This window comes from Typopeltis vanoorti, chromosome 23 (genome assembly GCF_054136105.1).
Source record: "Typopeltis vanoorti isolate ZY-2024b chromosome 23, IOZ_Tvanoo_1.0, whole genome shotgun sequence".
Taxonomy (NCBI): domain Eukaryota; kingdom Metazoa; phylum Arthropoda; class Arachnida; order Uropygi; family Thelyphonidae; genus Typopeltis; species Typopeltis vanoorti.
Genome location: NC_143571.1, coordinates 28,103,795 through 28,131,036, shown reverse-complemented (window position 1 = coordinate 28,131,036; position 27,242 = coordinate 28,103,795). Strand labels below are relative to the sequence as shown.

The 27,242-nt window shown below is 36.7% G+C and overlaps 1 protein-coding gene across 2 annotated transcripts in view; it reads right to left on the bottom strand.

The window, feature by feature from the left end:
• Positions 1 to 627: 627 nt before the first annotated feature.
• Positions 628 to 27,242, bottom strand: part of betaCOP (coatomer subunit beta) — a 304,925-nt gene continuing 278,310 nt past the window's right edge. For both annotated transcript variants that reach the window (XM_090413127.1, XM_090413129.1), the window contains exon 22: positions 628 to 831. In XM_090413127.1, the coding sequence (XP_090269253.1) occupies positions 760 to 831 (72 nt within the window). In that variant the 3' untranslated portion in view covers positions 628 to 759. The remainder of the gene's footprint in view (positions 832 to 27,242) is intronic.

Sequence of the window (27,242 nt, the reverse complement as noted above, 5' to 3'; positions counted from 1 at the left end):
TCAAGGAAAAAAAAAAAAAAAGATAGAATATCCTTCCCTCAGTTGCTGAAAAAAATTAAGCAAGCAGCACTGGATTATTAAGTAAATCCAATTACATGTTACTGTAAATTAAAGTATTAATTGAATTTTAAGGCTTACAGTCACTTTTTATATTTTGATTTCCACAGTACACGTTGGAGAATGACAGTAACCTACTTAAAACATACTTACTAAAATCTGCTCAAGTCTACTTACCCTCAAAGTGGTGTACAGCAAGTAGACTATTTATTCATTTCTTTAACACCTGTTGTTACAAAAAAAATGGATGACATTTCCTCTGGTAAAAAAATTTCTACTAAAAAGTGTCAATCTTTATAATGATCAGCACCCTTTACAGTTTATAGCACTCTCATATGAAGCAAACGTCTCTTCATGTTTTCTGATTCTGAGTAGAATCCAATCAGTGACTTGCTTATTTGCTAATTTGAGGAGGGTTGATGTTTTCAGTGAACAGAAGAGAGAATTAAGTAGTGGGAAAAAAGATGAGCAAGCCCATAGGACCACAGCAGTCACTTCTCTCTCAAATAATTTTCTTGCACATTATTCTTAATGTGTTAATAAAAAAGCTTATTTCATTATACACACAAAGTATTCTGTACATTTTATTCTCATAATCATATATTACACAAAAAATGTTACTGTATACATTGAAAAACACTACAAATTAGCCCACATTTCAGTAAATTAACATTTCAACAAATATCCCTTTCGAATAATAATTTAGGCACCTGCAGTTTTAATTGATGTTTTTTGTGTAAGATTGATTTTGTCTCCTAAGCTTAATGCCATACCCTGCAAAATAATATATTCTCAATTAAATAATGCATATATCAGCTTTGATTTTAAATTATTAAAAATATATAAAATAGAAACATCAAAATATGAAAAACGTGTCATGAAGAATGTATTTTTATTCAGACAATTTCTAATGCATTCTGAGGCACAAACTAAGTCATTTTGTTATTCAGCTCATTTCAACTAATGAATAACAAAACTAAATAACAAAATTACTTTTGAATGTTGAAGGAAAGCAAATTAAATGTTAAAATAATTCTATACCAGATTATGTTGATTTATTCATATTTAAATACTATATATCTTGAAAAGGCAAGATAAGATGTCAAGGAGGGAAAAAAAACTGTTCAAAATGCTACCATTATAGAGCAGTATATACTGCTTCTGACTATGATGCAGTAGTTAAACCCAAAAAATATACAAGAATGATTTAAACCAGTTTGTGGAATAATATTTATAGATTTAATTAAATCTTTTACAAGTCATCAGAATTTATACCAAATTAAATAACTGCTGTACAAAATATGGTGTGAAAAATCAGCAATAAAAAGATGAAACTATGATTACAAAAAAAAAAAAACAGTATTACCACAGTGAAAAGAATCATGCCATTTCAGAAACTATAACAAGGATACTAAGTATGAATTATTTTTATTAATTTTAGAAATATCTAGACTAAAGCAAATCATTAATGATGAGAGAATTGGAAAAAAGTTGAAAAGTGATTAAGCATTGGAAGGCTAAGAAGAATGATAAGCAGCAAAAGGAGAAACAAAAACTCTGAAAATCAGGTAAGATTTCATGTAAAGATAATCAGGGAGGTAAAAATTTATAAAAAAGGAGGGTATTATATAATGAGAAAAGTAAAAGAGATGGTAGTAACAAATGATTTATCTGGTGATAAATATAGTACAAAAGAGAATATGAAAGGGCTATCGGAAAAAGTGAGAGTGAGAAAGTTTGAAGCCATCTGGTGTGAGGTAGAGTGTAACAAGATGAAACACAGAGTGGATTGGTTGGTAGTGGTGATGAAATACATTATCAAATGAACATGACGAGTGAGAAATAAGCCACCATGGGTGATTAATTATCCAAACACTGATTGAGTAGCAGTAAAATCTTGTGAAAAGAATGAAACCAAATTTGAGCTGTTGCTAGATATCTAGCAGCATGTGACAGAAGGAACTTGAGGTCAATGAGTGTGATTATAATATCAGAGGAGTTTTAATTAAAGACATGACTATATTGATTTGGGAACTGGATAAGTTTGTGGATGTTCCATTTAAAAAAAGATTACATGTGAACTACAAAGCATGATATTATGACCAACTGAGGAGTATACAAGGTTCTGTTCCATGGTGCTTTGCTAGATAGGAAGGCAGTGCATGGGAAGCATTTAAAAAATACTTATATGACACAATATCAGCACATGTAATCTTATTACACAAGAGATTTACGATGAAAAGATGATATGGAAGGAATACAATGTGCATAAGGATGTCAAAAAAAAAAAAAAAAAAACTAGTGGTGCCACCTGTTGTATCTTTTTGTTGTCGAAAGCGGCAACCTTCATTAGTGTTGTGTCAGCTGTTTATGACATTTGTTTCATTAGAAGCCGAATTTTAGTGCCAAGAGTGACAGTGTGTTTTGACGAACGGTCGGAAAATGAGTTTCAAACAGAGAGCTGCGATTGACTTTTGTGTTAAACTTGGTAAAAGTTTTACCGAAACGTATCAAATACTTCAAAATGCATACAGCGATGAATGCTTATCCCATACTTAAGTTTACAAGTGGTTTAAGCAATTTCAAAGTGGTCTTGAGACGCTTGAGGACGATGAAAAGCCGGGCTGTCCAAAAACTGAACTGAGCGAAGTTAACATCTAAAAAGAGAGTGATTTCATTAAAGAAGACCTGAAATAGTCAGTGAGATTGATTGAAGATGAATTGGGGATTCCAAAATCAACTGTGCACAACATTTTGATGAAGAGTTTGGGCCTCCATAAATTGAATTCTCAGTTTGTTCCCCACAAGTTGACCGACAACCAAAAAATGTATGAGCCCGAAACAAAGTGCCAGAAGAGGGACATCTGAAAAAAAGTCGCTTGAAGAAGTCAAAAGTAAAGACAATGCTGATTTGTTTCTACAATTCCAAGGGCATTATCCACAAAGAATTCATTCCACCTGGCCAAACGGTCAATAACGAGTTTTATCTTGAAGTTTTGAAGCAATTGATAGTGAGAATTCGTCATGTAAGGCATGAATATCATGATGCAGGCAACTGTCACTTTTGCACGATAATGCACCATCTCATCATTCAAACATTGTGAGACAGTTTTTGAGCAAAAACCGTTTGTGTGTTGGATCACTCGCCTTATTCACCTGATTTAGCACCCTGTGACTTCTTTCTCTTCCCCGACTTCGTTTGCCGATGAAAGGAAAGCGATATGACACCAGTGAAAACGTTCAAGCGGCAGTAACCACAACCCTCAACAGTATCCCAAAAACCAATATAAAAACTCATTTAACAAATTAATCGACCGTGGCCAAATGTTGTATCGAAGCTTGTGGAGAGTATATTGATTGAAATAAATCATTTGAATAATTATAACTTTCTGTGTTTCATTTTTTTATCGAAAATTCGGTTTCTTTTTTGGACAGAGAGTGTATAAGGAGCAGGCCAGAGAATAGTTACAATTGCTATATGGAAAGTTCAAGTCTAAGAATGAAAAGAAACTGGTTCAGCAAGCTAAAGAATATCCAAAAGAATTGTACTATTATGCAACAAGTAAAGGAAAGAATGAGTATGAAAGAATAATTATACTGAATGTATGTGCCATGCGTGTTACAGATGCAGAAGAGATTGTTCGACAAATGAGTGCCAATTTTGCTAAAGCTATCAACCTGGTATATGCAACATTCACTGGATCAAGAAACTCAGGTGAGGAGTTACTATTGCTATTGCACAAATTGAATAAGAATTTGGCAATGGAGTGATGGAATATTAGCATAAATGCTAAAAAGACTGTTCAGCTGAAGTGGCTGATCCTCTGACCAGGCTATATAATTTAAGACTCAGAATAAAAAAGATTCACAGGAGCAGTAAAATGTATGATAATCCCATTAAACAAGAGTGGTGTGAAGTACCTAGTTATCGACATCTATGGAGTGGTGGTGAAAATTCTGGAAGTTAGTAAGAGCTCATATACAGAAATGGGTTGACAGAAAACTATTTTGCAATGAACAGCATGGGTTTACTAAGGGATGAGCAATTTTCTCACATTTTATAATGTTACCATTAACTCAGACAAGGGTGAATGTATAAACTATGAAACTTTTGGACTTTGCTAAGGCTTTTGACAGAATGCAGCTGTGGAAGACTGCTGAATAAATTGGAGATCTTTGAGATTGGTTTATAGAATATAAGCATGGTAAGAGTATGGCTGACTGACAGATACGAAAAAGTAGTACATAAGGGATGTGAGTCAGCAAGATTTAAGGTGACCAGTGGTGTACCAGAGGGATCAAGTCCTAGGTCCATTGTTATTCACCCTTTACATTAATGACACTGGGAAGGATTTGAGAAGTGCCATACAGTTTGCTGATGATGATGCAAATATAGGCAGGGTAATCAGGAATGATAATGCAAATATAGCCAGGAATGTGGCTGATGTGCATCATTTGCAGAATGATTTGAATAGGCTGTAATCGTGGGCATGTGAAAATGGCTATCAGATATTCAATGTCATATTATATTTGTGGGATAATGCTAGAAGAAACAGCTCAGGCTACAGATTTTGGAGTTTTAGTAGATAGCAAGTTGAAAATAGGCAAAATCTATAGGACAGTAGTGAGACCAGCTATGACGTATGCTATGGAAACTGTGGCCCTGAGGAAAAATAACATCAGCAGGATGGAGGTAGCAGACATGAGAATGCTTAGGTGGATGTACGGTGTGACCAGAAAGGATCATCTGAGAAATGACTACGTGAAGGAAACAGTGAAAGTTACGAACTTAGGAGTGAAGATATAGAGGCAAGTTGAGATGGTTTGGTCATGTGATGAGGAGAGAGGACGAATGTGTGGGAAGAAAGGTCATTCAGATGGATGTGCAAGGAAGGAGGAAGCGTGGATGGCCAAAGAAGAGATGGAGGGAGCTGGTAGAAGAGGACTTGAGGATGAAGAACTTGGATGTAGTGAAAGCCCAAGACAAGGGGATGTGGAGGAGACTCATCATTAACAGCAACTCCACTTAAGTGGGACAAGCTGCAGAAGAAGAAGATAGGAAGTTGAAGTTCAAGGTTCACATAACAAAAATTGCAAATACACTCAGAGGATAATTGCAATGCTGAAATGAACCTTAACATGTAAGGATAAGTAATCTTGATTCTTTACAAGGCCTTGATATGACCTCACTTGGACTACTGTGCCCAGGTCTGGTTTCCCTGTTTCTGGTTTCCCAGATACAGTAGAGAAAGAGTGCAAAAGAATTAAAGATGATATCAGGAGTGTGGAATACAGACTATAAAGACTGAGAATGTGTGGACTGCAGCTAAGAAACAGGAGTGATAAGATTGAAACTTACAAATTTCTGAAAGGGTCATTACAGGATACTAGTAGATGGAATTTTTCATTTTATTTATGGAGGGTAGAGAGAGAGAGAGAAAATGAGTGGGCATCTGTGCAAAGTTTAGAATGAATTCAATCTCTCCCAGAGTGATTCCAATGGATTGCCTTTGGAGGTTAGGAGTGCAGGTGGTGTGACTGAATTCAAGAAAAAGTTATACATCGCAAAATGTGATTTTGTCATGTATATATCCTAGTAATGTTCAAAGGCATGTCCCAAAGCTATAGATGATATTAGCTGCTCATTTGGGTACCATACTTAATATAGCTTGACTGGTGGGTTTGTACAGACGAATTTTGGTATTTGTGGTGATGAGATTGGATTTCCAGATATTAGTTAAACTTTTATGGAACTGAAGAGCAATGTGTTTTCTTCACTATGTCAGAGTATCGATGTACGAAAATCATTTACTTGAAGAATGTGGTCATTTAGTCAAATATATTTCCTTCTATTCTGTTCTTTAGTCCTAAAGAGCAGAATAGAATGTAATATATGTTTTATTGCTATTGACTGCCAACCTGACCAGTGCTGCATAAATTATCTAATTGGTTTTGGGCAGTCTGAATGTTAGTCAATCAACAGAACATCTGAAAAACAGACTGCTTATGTGGGTTTGTCCTGTCAAATCTCGGAGAATTATTCCATACTCATTTCCTGTGAGTATTAATGCATAATCAAGGGTAATAATGAAAAGATATGGCCAAAGAGTGTCTCTGAAGAACTCCAGTGGAAGTTCTTCAGAGACACTCTGAAGAACTAGGAATACTCTCCGTCATCTCTCCATTAACCATTACATTTGCATGATAGTTCTGGTATGGCTCTATTGCTTTATTTTCAAGAGTATGCCATAATAACCGAGAATTTTGAACACCCTTTTCCTATTGACTGAATCAAAAGCTTTTGAGAAATCTATGAAGTTTAAGATCTAAAGAAGATTTTTTTATCTCTTGCTAATTCTAGCAACCTTCAAAGACAGTGAATATGTTCAACAGTGCTTCTGTTTTTCAGCATCCTGTAATAGATTTTTAGTGTGGTGGGAAATAGCATGATTCCTCTGTAATTTTCTAGTTTGTTCAGATTGCCTTTCAGGAGTATTGGTATTATTAGACATTCTCTCCGTTGTGATGGAATGTTGGATACATCCAGAGATGTATTACAGATATTTAACAAATGTTTCCAAAGCAATTTTCTTCTATGTTTAATAGCTTCTGCTGTTATAAAATCTAATCCAGGTGATTTATCATTCTTTTGGATTTTTAGTGCAGTTTCGAATTCTTGCATCGTAAAATTATTACATGTAATTGGGAGTTCTGTTTTGGATTATTATTTCTGGCAAGGCATCTATGGCAAAGTTAAATGATGAATTATTCAATAATTTTTTGAAGTGGTTCTTCCAAAGAAACAGTTCTTCACTTTTAACTTCCGGTATTTTGCTATTTTGGGCTTTTATTCTTGGTCTTTTGGGATTCCTCTCTTTGGTGCATAAGGAATTAGATACCTGGTAAATTTTCTGGTTTTATGGGTATTCTGATAGAGCAAATATATTTCAGCTATTTTAGTATCATATTTAAGGAAGATGGCATAATAAATATGTCAACAAAATATGCAAAATCTGGTTTACCAGATTTGCATATTTTGCCAGAAGTGAAACGAATAAATTTATATCAAATAAAAGAGATTACCCTAAACACTAAACTAGTAGCATCAATGACAATGAATTTTAACTTCTAGAATTGAGTTAGAAATTAATCAAAGATTAGAGACCACAGATATGAACGTTCTGAGAAAAATTAGGGGGGGGGGGTGAACAAATATTACTAATTCCTCATCATCGAATTCCTGCCATGTACCCTCAAGGGTGTACAGGATATGATAGTACTACATGAAAAAAAATTACATCATTACTAACTTCCTATCTACAATTTTCCTCCAAATCAGTCTGTTACTTGTCAAGACTCCAACATTATCAGATCTTATATTTCTATCGTCTAAGGCACTTTGTACCGTATCAATCCACCTATATCTTGGTCTTCCTCTGGGTCGTTTTCCTGCCAACCTGGCAGAGAACACTTGTTTTGCTAATCTTTCTTCGCCCATTCTGTTTAAGCGACCATACCACCTGAGATTAGCTCGGCTAACACATTCCTGGATGCTGACAATGTCAAGTTCTTTCCTAATATCCTCGTTTTTAATATGATATTGCCATTGATGCCATCTGTTCACGCCTCTAATCTTTCTCAGGACTCTCATATCTGCAGTCTCTAGTCTTTGGTCAAATGTTTTACTTCTGACCCAGCTCTCAGATCCATAAGTTAAAACTGGTTTGAACACTGACTTGTATATAGCTAATTTAGTGTTCTGACTAATTTCTCTCTTATTCCATATGAATTTATTCAATTGACTTCCCACCATACCAGCTTTGCTGATTCTGTTGTCTATTTCTATATTTAATTTACCATCTTCACTAAAAATTGTGCCTAAGTAGCTGAAATGTTTTACTTGTTCCACAGGTTCTCCATTCACAACACAGTTGACATTTTCAATGATTCTGCCTATTTTCATTGTCTTTGTCTTTTTATTGCTGACCTTCATACCATATCTATTACAACAGCTTCAATTTAGTCAGAGAATCTTGCAGACTTGTAGCGGATTTATTTAGAAGTATAACATCATCCGCATAAAGCAAAGAGCTGACATTAACATCTCCAATTCTGATATCATGTTTAATACCACTTTCCTTCATAATGTGATCCATATAGATAATGAATAACAGAGGGGATAATGTACATCCTTGTCTGACACCAGATTTAATATTAAACCATCTTCCTGTACTTCCTTCAATTCTAACTGCTGACTTACAACTCAAATAAAGACTAAGTATTGCTTGATATAATGACCCATTGACACCATATAATTGCAGTGTATTGAATAGCTTCTCTCTTGGCACCTTGTCATATGCCTTTTCCAAATCGACAAAACTTAAATACAGATCTTTGTTATATTCCCATGCTTTCTCGACTATTTGTCGTAAAGTGAAGATCTGATCCTGACAGCCTCTATTTGGCCTGAATCCAGCTTGTTCTTCACCAAGCTTTTCTTCCACAATTCTTCTCGACCGTTTCTCAAGTATACTTGCATAGATCATATGCCAGGAACACTCAGTAGGGAAATACCTCTGTAATTCTCACATGCAGTTTTATTTCCCTTTTTATATATGGGTACTATGAGAGCTCTAACTCCAATCATCGGGAATTCGTCCCTCTGTCCAGGCTTTCCGAACTATGCAGTGCAGCCACTGTAAGATTCTTATGCCACCATACTTCAGCATTTCTGGTCGAATATCATCTACTCCTGCAGCCTTTCCACATTTCAAGCCTTTGATGGCTTTTTCTACTTCAAGTATGGATATGTATTCCTGACTGCATGCCTGGTCAGTGTTTTTTACCACTGTGCTGTCATCACTGCTTGTTTCATTTAGCAGTTTTTCAAAGTAATTATCCCATACTTCAAGGATATCTTTTTCTCCCATTTTCATGTCACCTTTATCATCTCTAACTCCTTTTACAGTACTCTTTCCTCCATTCCTAAGCTTCTTTAACAACCTCCAGAATATTCTGCCACCTTCTTGATATTTATTTTCTATATTCTTGCCTAAGTCCTCCCATGACTTTTGTTTAGCTAGTTTTACACAGTGTTTAGCATTTTTGCATTTGTCTCTATATTCTCTAAGAGCACAAGCTGACTTATTTGACAGGAACTTTTGATATGCTTTCTTCTTTTCCTTCACTGCCTCTAACTTCCTGTGTCCACCAGGGAGTTCTGATTTTTTTATCCTTGCAGACAACCTCACCACATGCCTCTCTGGCAGAATCAATCAATGTTTTCTTCAGAGTTTCCACCGAATCTCCAAGGTTTGATTCCTGTTCTAAAACTCTTTCATTTTTTCTTCAATAATCTTTGTGTATTTTAGTCTACAGTTCACATCTGACAGCTGATCAACTTTTATTCACTTTAAAACTTTCTTACATGTTATTCTTTTCAATATGAAATTCAATTTTATCCTGCTCAAGACTAAATAGTGATCACTTCCAATTTCAAATCCTCTGTACACTCTGGTGTCCTGCACCAGGGAGAAAACATCACTATCAACAATAACATAGTCAATGAGACTTTTCTTATTCCTAGCCTCTTCTCTCCATGTGAATTTGTGCACATTTTTATGTTGGAACATGGTGTTAGTAATAACCAGTCCATGTCCTAAGCAGAAATCCAACAGATATTTGCCATTATTATTAGCTTTGCTCTTTTCTCCAAATTTTCCCAAAATATTTTTGTATGTCTCACAATCATTTCCTACTCTGCTATTTAGATCTCCAACAAGGACCAACTTTTCCTTTTTCATTGTGTCAGTTGCTTTTTCTAAAGCATCAAAAAATTCCCCCACTTCTACCTTAGTAGAACCTTCTGTGGGACCATAGGCACAAATAAGTCTCATTGTCCAGTTCCCCATTTTCATATTTGCCCACATTACTCTACTTGAGACTGACTGCCATTCAAGAAGATTAGCCTTGTATTTTGTGTTGAATACTATGGTTACTCCTTCTTTTCCTTGATTGTCATTGCCTGAATATAACATTTTGTATTTATTGCTCAGAAAGATCTCACCAGTTTTTGTCTTTTTTGTTTCAGTCACCCCTATTATGTCGATCTGGTACTTATCTAATTCCTCAGCTAGCTCCATTTCTTTGCCATTCAGGCTTCTTACGTTGATAGTACCGATCTTTAACTCTGGTGATGTTGAGTTGGGGTTTGTTTTCAGATTTGTTCCAGTAGCTGACTTTTCGCTGTTCACCCTGGTTCCCTGGCGAAAACAACGGGGCCTTGTTTAACCGGGCAACGCCCCAGCCGGCATGAATTTTTGTCATGTTGTACCATCATTTTTTATTTTGGTTTAACCAATAAGAATACAATTTGGTCGGCTGAATCCCAAATTGCCAGCCCATCCTCGTTCATTCAGTATCCAAGTAGATACCCAGCAGGGTGCAATTATTACTAATTCAGAATACAGAATTACAGAAGATAGGTCAGAAAAATAGGCGTTTGATGCAAGGTTACCTGGCAGACCCCAGGTAACAGAGGCTGCAGTTGGTCTTTAGGTGAGTGAATAAGGGACGATAACTTTCTGCACAATTTGTAAGTGGTCACAAGATTGTAGTTTTATAGGATCCGGGATCAGGAGGATAAACCAGCATTATTAAATGGATGACTAGCATCAAACAGGGTGATCAGATCAACAAAACTTGATTTCATATTCCTGTTGTATTAACATGATTTCTTGATTATTTGTCTTAAATAAGAATCTGATCTCGATAAAACTTCTTTGATCTACACCCAGCTTGTTCTTCTCTAAGTTTCTCTTCCAGAACTTTTCTTAGCCACTCCTCTAGCAAGCTTGAATAAATCTTACCTGGAACACTCAGCAGACAGATTACTCTGGAATTTTTACATTATTGTATTTCTCTTTGCTGTTTACTGTTGACAAATTTATTGCAGTTATTTCATGGTCCATATTGTATAACATTAATACTGGATTACAAGTGTCTAAATTCAAGTCATTGCTTCCATTGCCATGAAAGTAGGTGTGATCATACTGGTTGATTCCTTAATTCTTGTTTAAAATCTATTACATGATATGGGCATTTCATGTTGCATGCTAATTCATATTACACTATATTCTTTACAGTAAGCTAAACCTGATATCTAATTTTTTTTTAACCCACTTTCTGTTTATCCTCATGAATTTGTTCTGTCTAATTTGGATCATTAGTTTATATATTCCAGGTTTCTATATTAGAAGGCAAGGCAATTTTGACCCAATCCTATTTATATGCTCAAAGGCTGCTCAGTGGTATGCCTAAGTGTCAATGCTGATCTTGTAAATTACATTTTTAATTCTTCTTCTTATGGTGAAAGTTTATTTTTCACTTGGTTAGACTATAATAAATTTAGTTTAATCCTTTATCCAAGTGTGAGCAAACAAAGTTTGTGCCTGAAAGTATCTTCAGGACTGGGGTAAGGTAGTACAACACCAGGCAACTAGTTGCAAAGGTGGAGCAAGCTTACATCACTCCTATCTCAGTATCTCCCATAATGCAAAATGCATCTCCTTGCGGATATGTATAATGTTATGCATTAAGAGAAGGGTCACTACCCAGACTAGTTTCGACCTTTATTGAGGTCTCTTCAGTGGGAGCCAGGCCCAGATGTGGAGATACCAGAGCTATTGCTTCTGCCTGAACTCAGCAAAAATTTACATATTGTAACAAACGATCCTGAATGATGGCTTCATATATAAGATGTGTTGAAGGATGTATTCAAAGAAAATGAATTATGCTCAACCTCTTTTATAAATCCAAGTATAATGTAGGATATTTTTGTACATTTGTTTCCCAAGGTCTATGATCTCAAGCAACTTGTAACAATATTCAATGAAATTATGTGTATGTTTGTTAGAGTGGTGAATGAAAAATTTGGAAATACCAGTCTCAATTTTAAAATGGAATTATCACAGAAACTTCTAGGAACTTATATGATCACCATGTTTAGGTGATCATAAACCTAAATTTTTATTTCAGTTGCCTATTTATGAACTGAAACAAAAATAGCAACAGAAGAACTGGAAAAGTACCAAGTAGACATAATTGGCATCACTGAAACAAAGATGGCAAAAATAGGTGGAATCTTACTAAATAATAAGTATTGGATGTTATATACTCAGGATATGATCAAGGAAAGGAAGGAGCAGCAATAGCACAACACCAAACATGAAGATAAATTTTGAGTGAAAGGCAGTTTAAGTAGTTATGTGAGCAAATTTCAAAATGGGGAAATGGACAATAGAACTTATGCCTGCCTATGATCCTAAAGAAGACATGAAGTTTTTTTTTTTTTTTTCTGTCTGCTCTAATGACTCAAAACTGAGTCATTAGAGCAGACAGTTGACAGAAATAAAATAGAAAAAGTTGTTCTTGTTGGAGATCTAAACAGAAGAGTAGGAAGTGAATCCCACCTTGGAGTTCCAGTGGCAAACTCTGAGGAAAAGATTAATTGCTTCAGCCAGGGATGCATGTGGTGAAGTTTTCTATCCTTTAAGGATAGAAAAATAAAAACACTGTTTTGGACACAAGAAGTCAAAGAAGCAGTCATGGAAAAGAAAGCATACTGAAAATTCCTAGCAAATAAGTTAATAAGTTTAACCCTAAAAGAATACAGAGAAAAATGTAAGAACTAAGCTATGTGTGAAAGTAAATAAACAAATGTCATGGGAAAACTGATAAGAATATAGAAGGTAAATATCAGGAAGGTGGAAAAATGTTCTGGAGTCTATTAAAAAAGCTTAGAAATAAAGGAAAGAGTACTGTAAAAGGAATCAAAGTTGATAAAAGTAACATGAAATTGAAGATAAGGATATCCTAGATTTCTGGAGTAATTACTTTGAAAGACAAACAAAACAAGCAGTGATAGAACAGTAGTAGAAAATTTAAGAGGGATGCAAAGAGGATTAAATCAAAAGCTGAAAATGTGAAAAGGCAGCTGGAGTAAGATTTAACCATAACTGCTCAAATATGGAGGTATAAAATTTTGCACTGGCCACACTGCATAATTTAGAGGGCCTTGTTAGAAGGTTGAATTCCATATGATTGGAGTAGAGCTCTTATAGTTTCCATCTATTTAAAAGGGAATAAAGCTAAATGTGAGAATTACAGAAGAATTTTTCTCTACAAATGTTCCAGGTAAGATTTATACAAACATACTTGAAAAGAAGCTGAGGAACTGTGAAAACAAGGTGGATTTAGACTAAATAGGGTCTCTGTCAGGTTTTCAGATTTTAGATCTGATTTTCACTTGACACCAAATAGTTGAGAAGTTATGGCAATATGACAAGGGTCTGTACTTAAGTTTTGTAGATCTGGAAAAGGCATATGATTAGGTGCCCAGGGAAAAGCTTTTCAAAATATCAATTGTATAGTTAAATGGAACATTATACAGTGCAATACATAGTCTATATTAAGTTGTAAGTGAGCAGTTAGCTTGAATGATTGATTGATTTGTGATTTTATGGTGCAAGGACAGCAAAGGTCACGCTATGCCAGAAAACAGGTTACAGTAGTACACAGGGTGTTGATAGATAAATCAATAAATAGTTATATCAGTGAATAATATAAAATATATGTACAAAGTTTAGTATCTAGAATGTGGTATCTACATATAAACAAATTCATAATTATTATTAGACACCTCCAGGGAGTCCAAAGACTCATTGAGGGAGGGCACCTGCTCTACAACTCTGTCTCCACCACTCAATTCACCAACTGATCTCAACTACATTAATGGCATCTACCGCTGCCCACCACCACTAGTATTTCCAAGGACAATCACAAACATCCATGCCCATGATGGGATTTGAACCAGCAGCATTTTGGCTGGAGAGGAGATATGCTAACCACTCACCAGCCAGGCTGGCAATAATCAAATGTCTTTGAATAAATCAACCTTTTGTAAAAATCTAAAAATGTCCTTTCTCTCTCATGTGAAGCACTTGCACACCACTAGAATAATAATGATTAATGGAAAGACGTGTTGCAATTTTCACACAAAGATGGATCGTTAGCCTCAGTAAATAAGAATGTATGAGATGACTGTGACCTATGTGGAGACTAACAAGAACAACTTCCTCTCTTCTGTTCCCACACTGACTAGACTGCCAATGCTTCCTGCCAGGAGTGTGGCCATTGGGCAATTAATTTCTTATAAACTGGGTGCAGTCGGTATAAAGGACCGTCAAACAGTATGAGCTGATCTAGCAGATGCATCTGTGATGCAATTTCCCTTAATTCCAATGTGGCTGGGAATCTAATACAAACAAACATCAAAATTAAGAGTGTTTATTTTGTACAAGAGGTGTAGCACCTCACCAAGCACTGGGTGAGGATTATACACTTTGGTAGGAATTTTCTTTGATATTTAAAAGTGCGAGCTGAATGGCATGCAACTCTGTTGTATAACTGCTGCAATCGAGGTGGGATCTGAGTGGCAATTGTAATGTTAGGAAAGAGCAGCACAGCCAACAGAGATCTGTGATCCTGAAACATCAGGGCAGGAAATCAGAGTGGGCTATTTTGTGTGCATTGAACAATTGAAGGTAGCCGAGTTGACGATGTGCGAGACTTCTGTAGTTGACAAAGTGAGAGGTTGCAAGTCAACCATGAAGAAATGCTGTCTTGTTTGGTGCAGTAAGTAATGTTGTCAAACTAATACCAATAGCTTCCATAACCTCTTGTGGAAGTCTGATGTGTATGATACAGAACCGACCAATGCAGAGAAAAGAGACCATTCATGTAAGATGATCTGAAAGGGACTTTATTTTTAGGGCATAATTAAGAGATAAATGTTTTTGTGTATGTGATAGAGGGTGTTCACATTTGATTCAACATAAAGACTTTGAATGGATGATGTGTGAAAAGCATAGGTAGCTAATTGGATACCCTGATGATGGATCGGGTCCAACCACTGAAGCATGCTCTCCTTTGCAGAACTGTAAATCTGGGATCCATTATCAAACTTTGAACGTACAAGAGCACAATAAATAAAAAGTGCACTTATTCCAAAGATGACAAATGTGTAAACTATTATCCCCATAGTTCCAGAGGCCAAGATGAGTCCCAAAAACTTAGGCCTCTGGAACTATGGGGATAACAGTTTGTTCTATTCTTAAATCAGGATTGGGATATTTTTTTCCTCCAGATAATCTGAATCCATGACAAAGAGCCCATAAAGAGACACATCAATAGCTTGATGAAGTTGCTTTCAATGACTCATGTTACAGAAGTGATAGTAAATTGTGAAGTCATTGACATAAAGGCAATCACCTACTGTGCGAGGAATGTTCAGTAATGAAGTTTACTTTAATAGCAAAGAGGGTCACACTTAAGACAGAGCCCCGAGGAACCCCAAATCCCTTTTCTTGGTGATATGGCTGAGATAACGTACTTCCCAAAAAATCTGTTAGGGGATACTTTCCTGTTTTTCTTAGTAAAAACAGGAAAGTATCCCCTAACAGATTTTTTTAATATACCATATCTCCAGGCTGTGTCATAGGCTTTTCCCATGTCGAAGAACACTGAAACTATGTTCTCGTTTCAGAAAAGTGTCTTATTCGGATTTCTGAACAGACCAAATGGACCGGGTTGATGGCAGTTGTCTACAAAAGCCACACTGCGTTGGAAAGAAGTTTTCTGCTTTCTAAGTACTAGAGAAGCCTTGCATTTACCATTTTTTCCAAGACCTTTCAGAGACAGCTAGTCAGAGCAATGGGACAATAGTTGTTGACCTGGGCTGGATCCTTGATTGCCAATGATATTTTATGATGATCAACTTATGCCAAGAGTCTGGAAACTCTTCCTCTATAAATATTCTGCTGTATAGTAAGAGAAGGTCCATAGAAGATGGGAGGTGTTTTATCATCTCATAATGGATGTAAACAGGATCAAATGCACTGTATGACTCATTCTCTTTGGTACAAAACCTTAGCTGTTTCTCTTGTTGTGCTTTCAAAATTAAACAATTAGGAGGATAAGAGACTGTCGTTGAGATCCTGGCAAAGTTTTTTTCCAAAGTGTCTGCAACAGCTTTGGGATCAGCAACAATACATTCATTATGTTCCAAGGTACAGAAACAGTGTGTTCTGTATATACCTTTCATCTTCCGGATTTTATTCCATTTAGTTTTTGAACTTGTTTGATTAATTGATGTAAATTCAATCCAGGATTGTTTTGACTAACGTTTATGCATAATGTGCTTTGGCCTGAGAATATTTAAAAATACTATTAAGTTTGTTGTGATAGAATATCTTCAAAATATATCTCATGTCCTATCTTGATCTTTCTTGGCTTTGGCACTCAGTTCCAACAAGACTTTGGATGGAGTGGAATCAGAATGATGTTTTTGGACTGTGGGTTGCATGGACAATACAATCTGTGAGATACTTCACTTCTTCATTAATAGGTGCCTGGCTGACTGCTTCAGTATTAAATTTTGCAAGATGGGAACATGTATTCTAGTCAGCCTAGTCCATTTTTCACATGGGCATCTATTTAGGACATGGTTCCTGTGAAGAAAGTGCTGATAAGAGGAAAATGATAGCTTTCATTGATGTCAAATAAGTGTGGGTACGCATGTGGAAGATAGTTATAAGTGAGAAGTCATGGTTGTTGAGCATTTGCTCAATGATACGACCTCATCTATTCATGTTGGTGCTATCCAACAGTGTTATGTCCATTAAAGTCATCCATTAGGAGTATGGGCTGAGGTAGTTGCATTATGAAATTATCGGGTTCTGTTTAATTTAATTCAGAAATATTGTGATTAGAAACCCAACAGACAAGCAAATCACAACTGCTTCTAGAGCAGTATTAAGCTGAACATGATAAAATAGATATGACTGCCCACAAGCATACCTACTCTACCATGTGCGGGACCATCTCCAGTTCTGTCCTTGTGTACAAGAGTGATATTCCAGAAGGTAGAATTCATACTGGGATTTTAAATAAATTTCCTTAAGGAACACCAGTAGGGAAGTACCTCTGTAATTCTCACATTGTTTTATTTCCCTTTTTTATATATGGGTACTATGAGAGCTCTACTTCAATCATCCCTCTCTGTACAGGACTTCTGAACTATGCAATGCAGCCACTGCAAGACTTTTATACCTCCATACTTGAGCATTTCTAGTCGAATGTCATCTAATCCTGCTGCCTTTCCACATTTCAGGCTTTTGATGGCTTTTTCTACATCAAGTATGGATATGTATTCCTGATTGCATGCCTGCTGAGTGATTTTTGCCACTATGCAAAATTCACTGTTTGTTTCATTTAGCAATTTTTTTTTGAAGTAATTACTCCATACATCAAGGATATATTTTTCTCGAGTTTTCATGTCACCTTTATCTCTAATTCCTTTTCAAACCAATCAGCAGACAGATCAGTTTGAAAGCACCAGTTCTCGTCTGATCACTGAAGTTAAGCAAACGTGAGCCACAGTTAGTACTTGGGAGGGTGCCCACCTGGGAACCTACATAGCTCAGTGGAGATGGCATGTGCTTTCCATGGCACTAAATCACCTGAAGAGAGAGCATCATAAGTTCGATTCTAGTTGCTGATTAGAGGAACTTTTACTAAGCCTTTGCCGGCCTGGTTGGCTGAGTGGTTAGCGCATCCACTCTCCAGCCAAAAGGCTGTGGGTTAGAATCCTGCCGTGGGCATGGATTTTTGCGATTGACTGTGAAAATGCTAGTGGCAGTGGTGGACGGTAGATGGCGTTGGTGTAGATGACGATGGTAGTTGAGGTTCATTGTAGTTGGTGGATTGGGTGGTAAAGATGGAGAGATAGAGTAGGTGCCCAACTCGATGAGTCTTTTGACTCCTTGGAGGTGTCAAGTAATAATAATAATAATGATTTTTGAGCTTTTTCATCAGCCTCCAGAATATTTTGCCACCTCCTGATATTTATTTTCTATGTTCTTACCAAAATCTTCCCAAGACTTTGATTTAGCTAGTTTTACATAGTGTAAGCTTTCTAACATTTGTCTCTTCTTTCTTTTAAGATTACATGGTAGCCAGCATTCATAGTGAAGAATTTATGGAGACACATAAAGAATGATAACTTAACATCAAGAAAGTAACATTCGACGTTTTGACATCTGTGCTGAGGTCATCATCAGGAAAACATACATATGTACAGGATACAAGCTACACAACACAGCACTATACAAAAGATGAATCTAAATGTTTGTTAATCAATCATTTGCCCTAGCCTGAGAGGACTTTAAAAATTGTTTGATGCATTTTTTTTAGTTTTCACTACCAGAGGTCAGACTAGGGTAAATGATTAACAAACATGATTCATCTTGCTTTTGTATAGTGCAGTGTCATGTAGCTTGTATCCTGTATATACGTATGTTTTACTGATGATACAGAAGTCGATATGTTGAATGCTACTTTCTTAATGTTAAGTAAAGCAATGGTTCTAACGTGTGTAGTGTCTCCATAAATTCTTCACTATGATTACATTTGTCTCTGTATTCTCTCATAATCAATGAGTACAAGCTGACTTATTTGCAAGGAACTTTCAACATGCTTTCTTCATTTCCTTCACTGCTTCTTTAACTTCCTGCATCCACCATGGAGTTCTGATTTTTCTATCCACATGCCTCTCTGGCTGAATCAATGTTTTCTTCATGGCTTGCCACTGAATTGAATCTCCAAGGTTTGGTTTCTGTTCTCAAACTCATTAATTTTTTTTCTTTTATAATGTTTGTGTATTTTAGTCTACAGTTCACATTTGAGAGCTGCTCAACTTTTATTCACTTTAAAACGTTCTTACATGTTCTTCTTTTCAATATGAAATTCAATTTTATCCTGTTCAAGACTAAATGGTAATCACTTAAAATTTCAAATCCTCTGTACACTCTAGTGTCCTGCACCAGTGAGAAAAACATCACTATCAAACAATAACATAGTTAATGAGACTTTTCTTATTCCTTGCCTCTTCTCCCCATGTGAATTTATGCACATTTTTATGTTGGAACATTGTGCTAGTAATAACCAGTCCATGTCCTGAGCAGAAATTCAAAAGGTATTTGCCATTATTATTATTAGCTTTGCTCTTTTCTCCAAATTTTCCCAAATTATTTCTGTATGTCTGACAATCATTTCCTACTCTGCTATTTAGATCCCCAACAAGGCCCAACTTTTCCCTTTTCATTGTGTCGTTTGCTTTCCTAAAGCTTCAAAAAATTTCTCAACCTTAGTAGAACCTTCTTTGAGACCACATCACTCTATTTGATATTGCCTGCCATTCAAGATGATTAACCTTGTATTTAGTGTTGAATACTATAGCTACTTTTCCCAGATTGTTATTGCCTGAATATAACATGATGAAAGTGAGTATGACCATCCACATGAATACCCACTCTACCATGTGCAGGACCATCTCCAGTTCTGTCGTTGTGTACCAGAGTGGTATTCCTGAAGGTAGAATCCATACTGGGGTTTTAAATAAGTTTCATGTAGACAGAAACAAAAAGTTTTTGTCTTTGCAGCAGGTACTTGATATCATCGATATTCTGAAAAAAACTCATGACAATCCCATTGTAAAATTTTTCATATTGTTTAGGTTTTGTAGACTTGTCTGATTTCTGGGAAGTTGAGGACTTACCCTTGTCAAGTTTATATTTCTCTTTGAATCTTGGAAGCATGGATGGCCAGTGCCCATTTCTTTCCCTTGGAACACTATCTAATACATCATTGGATGTGCCAGGATCACTGGGTAAGTTGAAGTTGCTTTCAGTGGATACTGAAATGTCCATTTTTTTTCTGTAGAAGGATGTATTGGTTTGTCTTTAAGTGATAACCTTGCCATAATTTTTTTTTCACAAGCGAGTTCTCATTGAATTGAACCATTTTCAGAGTGGGACAGTACATCATGTGATTGATGTGCTCAACAGAGAAACAGTCACGATCATAAAGTTCAGATATGGTGAAATTAACAAATGGTCGAATAGGCATGCGAGTTTAAGTTACGAGGGTTGTTTGATAAGTCCATGCAAAAATGAAGAAAACAATTTTTTTGGGACAAACGTTTATTTTTCAACATAGTCTCCTTTGAGGTCTATACACTTAGTCCAACAATGCTCGAGTTTTTTGATCCCATCCATATAGTATTATTTGTCCAACTCTTCAAAATAGGCAGTTGTTTCAGCAATCACCTCATCGTTTGATGAAAATCTCTTTCCTGCCAGCCATTTTTTCATGTTTGGAAACAGATAGTAGTCCGAGGGAGCCAAATCTGGAGAGTAGAGGGGATGCGAAAGGACTTCGTAGCATAAATCGAACAATTTTGCAGTCACAAGAGTGAGCGGGTGCGTCGTTTTTCTTTTATTTCAACGATCCAGCAAAGATGCATAATACACTCCGGTAATTGTTTTGCCCTTTTCCAAGAAGTCTATGAAGATTATGCCATGAGCATCCCAGAAGATAGTGGCCATAACCTTTCCTGCTGAAGGAATGGTTTTCGCTTTCTTTGGTGCAGATTCCCTGCTTGCAACCCATTGTTTTGACTGTTCCTTGGTCTCAGGCTGGTAGTGATGAATCCATGTTTCATCCACTGTTACGAAACTACACAAAAATTCCTCTGGATTCCGTTGAAACAGCTTCAAGTTATCCTTGCAAGAGTTCACATGTTGACACTTTTGATCGAGTGTGAGCAAACGCAGCACCCATCTTGCAGACGGTTTTCTCATATGTAAATGTTCATGTAAAATATTATGTATGCGGTCATTTGAGATGCCCACAGCCTTAGCAATTTCACGAACATTCACTCTTTTCCATCACCATATCATGGATTTTTTCAATAATTTCTGGAGTAGTGACCTCAACAGAGCATCCAGAATGTTCAGCGTCACTTTTGCTCATATGGCCACTTCAAAAGTTACTAAACCACTTATAAACTGTTCTCATCGAAGGTGCAGACTCACTATAATGTTTATCAAGCTTAGCTTTGGTTTCCTGAGCCATTTTGCCTTTCAAAAAGTAATGTTGTTTAATCACTACAGGAAATTCTTTCTCATCTATTTTTTTTTTACAAATCATGGTACTTGATCTATTCAAATGAAGGGCAAACACAGAGTAATAGATCTATCTGACTGATAGATCTATTACTCTGTGTGTGATCCTCCAACAGTTGCCAGTAACTAAAAATAACCTTGATACGTACTGGTGGCGTCATCTCTTAGACTTTGCATGGTCTTATTGAACAGCCCTCTTATTGTTGAGATTTTCTTAACTGTTACCTTCTCAGTAAGAGGATCTCAGAGTAAGCATGGTGGTAGCTTTCTTTTTTGCATTTCTTTCACATCTTTCCACTTCTGACATGCACGGGAGTATGCTGGATGATCTCCTTGACAATTTAATTTTTTTAGCAGAGCAAGATCAGTTATGCTCTTTATTACGACATCAGGCACAGCTGCAGAGCAATGACAGGCAGCTTGGGCATGTCTGCATTTCTGGCATTTGAAGCATCTTAGTGGATTAGGGATGTACAATCTAACAGGACAATTAAGGCCATGCTTTAACAGATGTTGGAGGCTTAGGAGTATCAAAGGTAAGGATGATGTTTCTGGTTGGATCTATGTGCCCATTCCTATAGATCAGGATGCACCTCAATACCTGTCAGCCCCTGAACATATCTCTTCTTCAGGAAGATCTAGGAAATTCCATTCTGAGATAACTTCTCTATGGGAATTGAGCATTCCATGGGGTGTAACTATTATTGGTATTCCGCCCACTGATGCAGATCTCAGTATTTTTCAGAATGTTGTTGATGGATGGATTTCTATGAGGACAATTGCCAGAACATAGTTTCTTAACTAAGTTAAGGGGATAAAAATCCCTTATTGTTTTTCAGCCAGTAAGTGAAACTAAGATCAAAAACTACGATCTGAACGTTTCATGCCGACGAACTGTCGGCAGATCCAATCGTAAGTGACCACTTGGTAGTGCCACACCACGGCAACTCGTTGCAAAGGTGGAGCAAGCTCCCTCACTATTCTTGATATTTTCTCATAATGTAAAAACACACAGCTCCTAGGAGATGTAGTACTGTTTTACATTATGAGGAGAGGTCACTACCCAGACTGGTTTCAACCTTTTTTGAGGTCTCATCAGTGAGTAGCTAGACCTAGAATATCAGAGTTTAAGTGAAAAGAACTTACATACTTTTGCTATACGATTGCCAGAAAGGTGTGTCACTATATTATATTATAACATATTATAACTAAGATGAAAAGCCAAAACGGCTATTTTTTCTGGCGAGGTTGATAAGTTAAGGAGATAAAAATCCCTTATTGTTTTTCAGCCAGTAAGCGAAACTACGATCTGAACGTTTCATGCCGACGAACTGTCGGCAGATCCAAGCGTAAGTGACCACTTGGTAGTGCCACACCATGGCAACTCGTTGCAAAGGTGGAGCAAGCTCCCTCACTATTCTTGATATTTTATCCCCTTAACTTATCAACCTCGCCAGAAAAAATAGCCGTTTTGGCTTTTCATCATAGTTTCTTAACTGTTTTGAGAGAACTGGCCAGTCTTTCTACACCCTTTTCAATGAAAGATGACATTTTTCCTATTGGGTTTTTTCACTTGTTGCATGGTTGATTAGAAAAGCTGGTACATTTGTACTGTATCATGTCTTTTGATTCTTATTTCTGTGATTGAAAGGTGTATCAATGGTATATTGTTACTTGGTTGGGATGTCAGAGCCCCTGAAACAATTGAAAATGCCTAAGAGTCTTTTTTTGGTTACCCAAGCTCCCCAACCACCATGAAGTCACACGTGTGGATGCCTACTCACAGGCAATTAATAACTGCACTTAGGAGTGGAACACCAGGGTACCCCCAGATGCTAAACAAGCACCACAGCAAGCCTTGGGCCATGTCCCTTGGGGATGGATATTTACTGCAGCACTCTTGATCCTTGTAGACAAGCCCACTAGCTGGAGTAGAAGTCAGAGGTAGTGAGAGACTACCAGGATCCCCTTTCTGGATATCCACAAGTTGCACTGCATGGCAAACATGGCAGCAAGATGTTGGATCCAGTGAAGGTAGTCTAGAAATGGGATAACAAAGATTCAGAAGTAGAGTGAAGAATATGGGAAGAAAAGCAAAGAAAAAGAGGAAGAATGATAAAGGCCAGTATCATCACTGGAATCTCACATGGAGCAGGTACCTGAAATACAGGTAGATGGTTTGATATAAAATCAGGTATAAGACAAGGATTCACATTATATGAATCACATTATGAAAGAAGGTGGCATTAAACCTGATATTAGAATTGAAGATATCAAACAGATTTTTTGCAGAAGATGTACTCCTAAACACACCCAGATCAAGTCTCCAGGAGTCTCTAAGTTGAACAACAGCTGTAAGAAATTTGGCATGAAAATCAGTAAAAAAAAAAACTGAAAATAGGCAGAAACATAGCCTTGAAACACACGGAAAAACTTCAGCTGTATTCTGGATGGAGAGCCTACAGAACAAGTAAACTTTTTCAGCTATTTAGACACTTTTTTTTTTGGTGAAGATGGCAATATAAATCTGGAAATAGACAACAGAATAAGCAAAGTTGATATGGTGGGGTTCCAGTTGAATAAATTTATATGGAATAGGAGAGAAATTAGCCAAAACACTAAACTAGTAGTATACAAGATAAGTGTTCAAACCAGTTTTAATCTTAACCCTCATGCTAAGGGTCTCATAATAATTATTCATTCATAATTTAGTGCTACTGTATGCATGTAGTCTTCATCTGGGGAGACTAAAGTGTTCTTAGAAACCACACCAGATTGCAGGAGTTTCAGAGTTACAGGAATACCAATCTCTCTGCAGTGCATGGTGGTATCAAGGAGGAGATGAAAAGCTGCTGTTTTGTTGATTTTATGAGTCTTCTGGAAAGGTTAGTATGGTTTTATGTATTGTTATATCTTGTAGATGAAGTGTGTAGATGAATATTTAATTTGTTCATGTTTATTATTGTATTCATAAAATGAACTTGAAAACAAACTGTCCTCACATGAGGACAATATGTTTGTAAGGTAATCTATGCGGCAAATAGTTTGAGGTTAGAAAGTTCTTGTACAATATTTTTATAATTTTATTTATTTTATTTTTGCAACGATAAATGAATAGCAAGTGTGTTAATTGGCATTATCATTATCATCTCTTTTATAGATGGATAACCAAAAGCCAGGTCCATCAGGCATAAAAATAGGCCTATTACCACAAGAGACTTACTGAAGAGGAGATTGAAAAACTGTTGGAGAAATCTGAAGATGGTTTGGAGCCGAGTGATTCTGATGATGATCCTACAAACCAGCAACCACAAAATGATCCTACAGAGAGTGACAGTTCAAGCGAAGACAGTGATGTTCAGTGTCCTTCCCCTGTTGGTCAGACTCACAACATTCAAAGTCCAGCTAGAGTGCAAAATATGAGCTGGATTTTGCTGGTCATATGCCATTGCAGAGACACCCAGAGTGGTTTAGTGAGAAAGATAATCCCTTTACTGGTATTGAACCACAGTTTAGAGGAAAACCAAGTAAATATTCACAGAGAGAGCCCTGTACATTATTTTTCACAGCTGTTTCCAGATGAATTGATGGATGAAATTGTGAAACAAACTAATCTGTATGCATGCCGTAAAGGCTAAGATAATTTAGTACTTACTGTCACTGAACTCAAAATTTACCTTGGAATTGTATTTGTCATGACATACATAAAATATCCATGCGTAAGGCAGCATCAGTCTTCTGAACATGGACTGTGCATAGATGTTATAGCTGATGCTATGTCAGTGAACAGATGGGAGGACATAAGGCAATATTTGCATTTTGTTGATTCAGACACAATACCTACCAACAATAAAGACAAAGCAATATGTATAGGACCAGTGCTGCAAAAGTTTCATGAAACATTCCATGCTGCTGTCAGCCCAGAAGAATTTCAGTGTAGATGAGATGATTCCATTCAAGGGATGTTCACAACCAGGGGCATGCCGGCCATATGTGCAATGCACACAGGTGCCAAAGAGGAGGAAATACTTAAAAAAAACTTTTTTTAAAGTGATTTTTTTTTTTTTATTGGAGGGGGGGGGGGGGATAGGGCCGCCAACTAAAGTTTTGCACACAGGCACCGGACACTACTGGCGCACCCCTGTTCACAACTCAAACAATACTCACATAAGAAACCAAAAAAATGGGGTTTCAAAATGTGAGTGAGGGCAGGCATTTCAGGCTATGTATATTGTTTTGATCTTTATGTAGGTACAGATCCTGGAAGACAAAATACAGACTCATTCAGTGCAAGTAAAAATGTAGTATTTAGGCTTTGTTATGGTCTTGCTGTTAAGAACTTCAAGGTATACACAGATAACTTCTTCACGAGCATCCCCCTAATTAAGAAACTAAAGGAAGATGATATTTATTATGTGGGTACATGCAAAATAAATCGACTTCAAGGTGCTGACAAGAAACTTAAAAATGAAAAGGATTTGCAGAAGATGGGATGAGGAAATATGTCAGTTACCACGTCCTCTGATGGCATTACTGTCACTAGATGGGTTGATAACTCAATAGTACATGTGGTATCTAGCTACTTCGGAAAGGAGACTGTCAGTGTATGTCAGAAGTTCAGCCGTAAAGAAAAAAAAAGTATGTTGAAATTCCACTACCTCGCAGCATAGCTGTTTATAACAAATATATGGGTGGAGTGGACCTTATGGACTCTCTTGTGGCTTTGTATCGAAATGATACCAGGAACAAACGATGGTATATGAGAATTTTTACCATATGTTTACCATTTACCATTGTAATGCACGGATCATTTGGAAATGGGAAGAAAAGAAAAACTGGATTTGCTGGAATTCAATGGCAACTTTGATATATCAAGGTTTAGCTCAGCTAGGTACACAGAAATGAGGATGCCCTTCAAATCAGACACCACCAGCACTAAAGAAACACAAAACTCATCTGTGCCACACGATAAATGTTCTGACGGAGGTGGACACTTCCCAAAGAAGACAACGGGTGCTAATGCCAATTGTAGCAGAGATGTACACTGCAAGAGTAAAACAAGATACATCTGTGGTAGATGTGAGGTTCCAATCTGTCCAGAATGTTTTCAGTCTTTCCATACAAAATGATGCAAAGAGAATAAGACTGTTCTTGATTTACATAGCTCTACTGCAAATTCTAACTGTTCTACTTTTTTGTATATACTAAGTAATCCAAATTTTGATCATTCATGCAGTGTTTCAGCAAATTATAAATTGTTTATAATCTGTTTTGTCATACTTGTAATATCTTTCAATGAAAATAAATTCCTTAGTCTAAGTCATTTCCATGGAAGGCCTGTGTAGCTCAGTGGAAGTGGTGCTTGTGTCCTCTGCGCTTGGTCGCTCGAAGTCAGACTTAAGTTCAAGTCTAGTCACCGACTGGAGGAACTTTTCTAAGCCTTTCTTTCTTCAACCGATTCCCCTGAGTTAGTCGATCTCTGGCACAGGCAAGCAGGTTTTTCCTCCCGGAAACTCAAGTTTTTTATCTCATAAACTCAAGAAAATCGACCGTAGTACCCACATTATTTCAGACAGTAACATATCTTGATAGGGTTAGGAACCAAGAGATGGCAGCACTTGATTGCCAGCCTCTTCATCGGTGGCTGCTGTAATTAGTGATAGACATGGGCCAGCTATCTCTGATTGGCTACCGGTGGAGATTGAACTGCCCACTCAGTCTCCAAAAGCTAGATAGGGTATAAAGGCCTCACCTACTTCCTATAAGGGAATAAAAGACGTTAGCTCTTTTTTTTTTTTTGAACTCGTTTCCATAGAAATATGTCTGTAGTTTGTTGCCGTTAGTGAATGTGTCCTCAGATGAGGACATCATTTTTTAAATAAACAGGACAAATATTTTCCAAAAGTAATGAATTCATGGTAACACTGTAAGATTAAATGGTACTGTATCATGCCTTCGTATTTTTTTTTAAATGAACATAAAAATTCATGTATGAGAGGGTCATATGCCATTGCAGAGACAACCAGAGTGGTTTAGTGAGAAAGATAATCCCTTTGCTAGTACTGAACCACAGTTTAGAGGAAAACACAGATAAGAGACAAC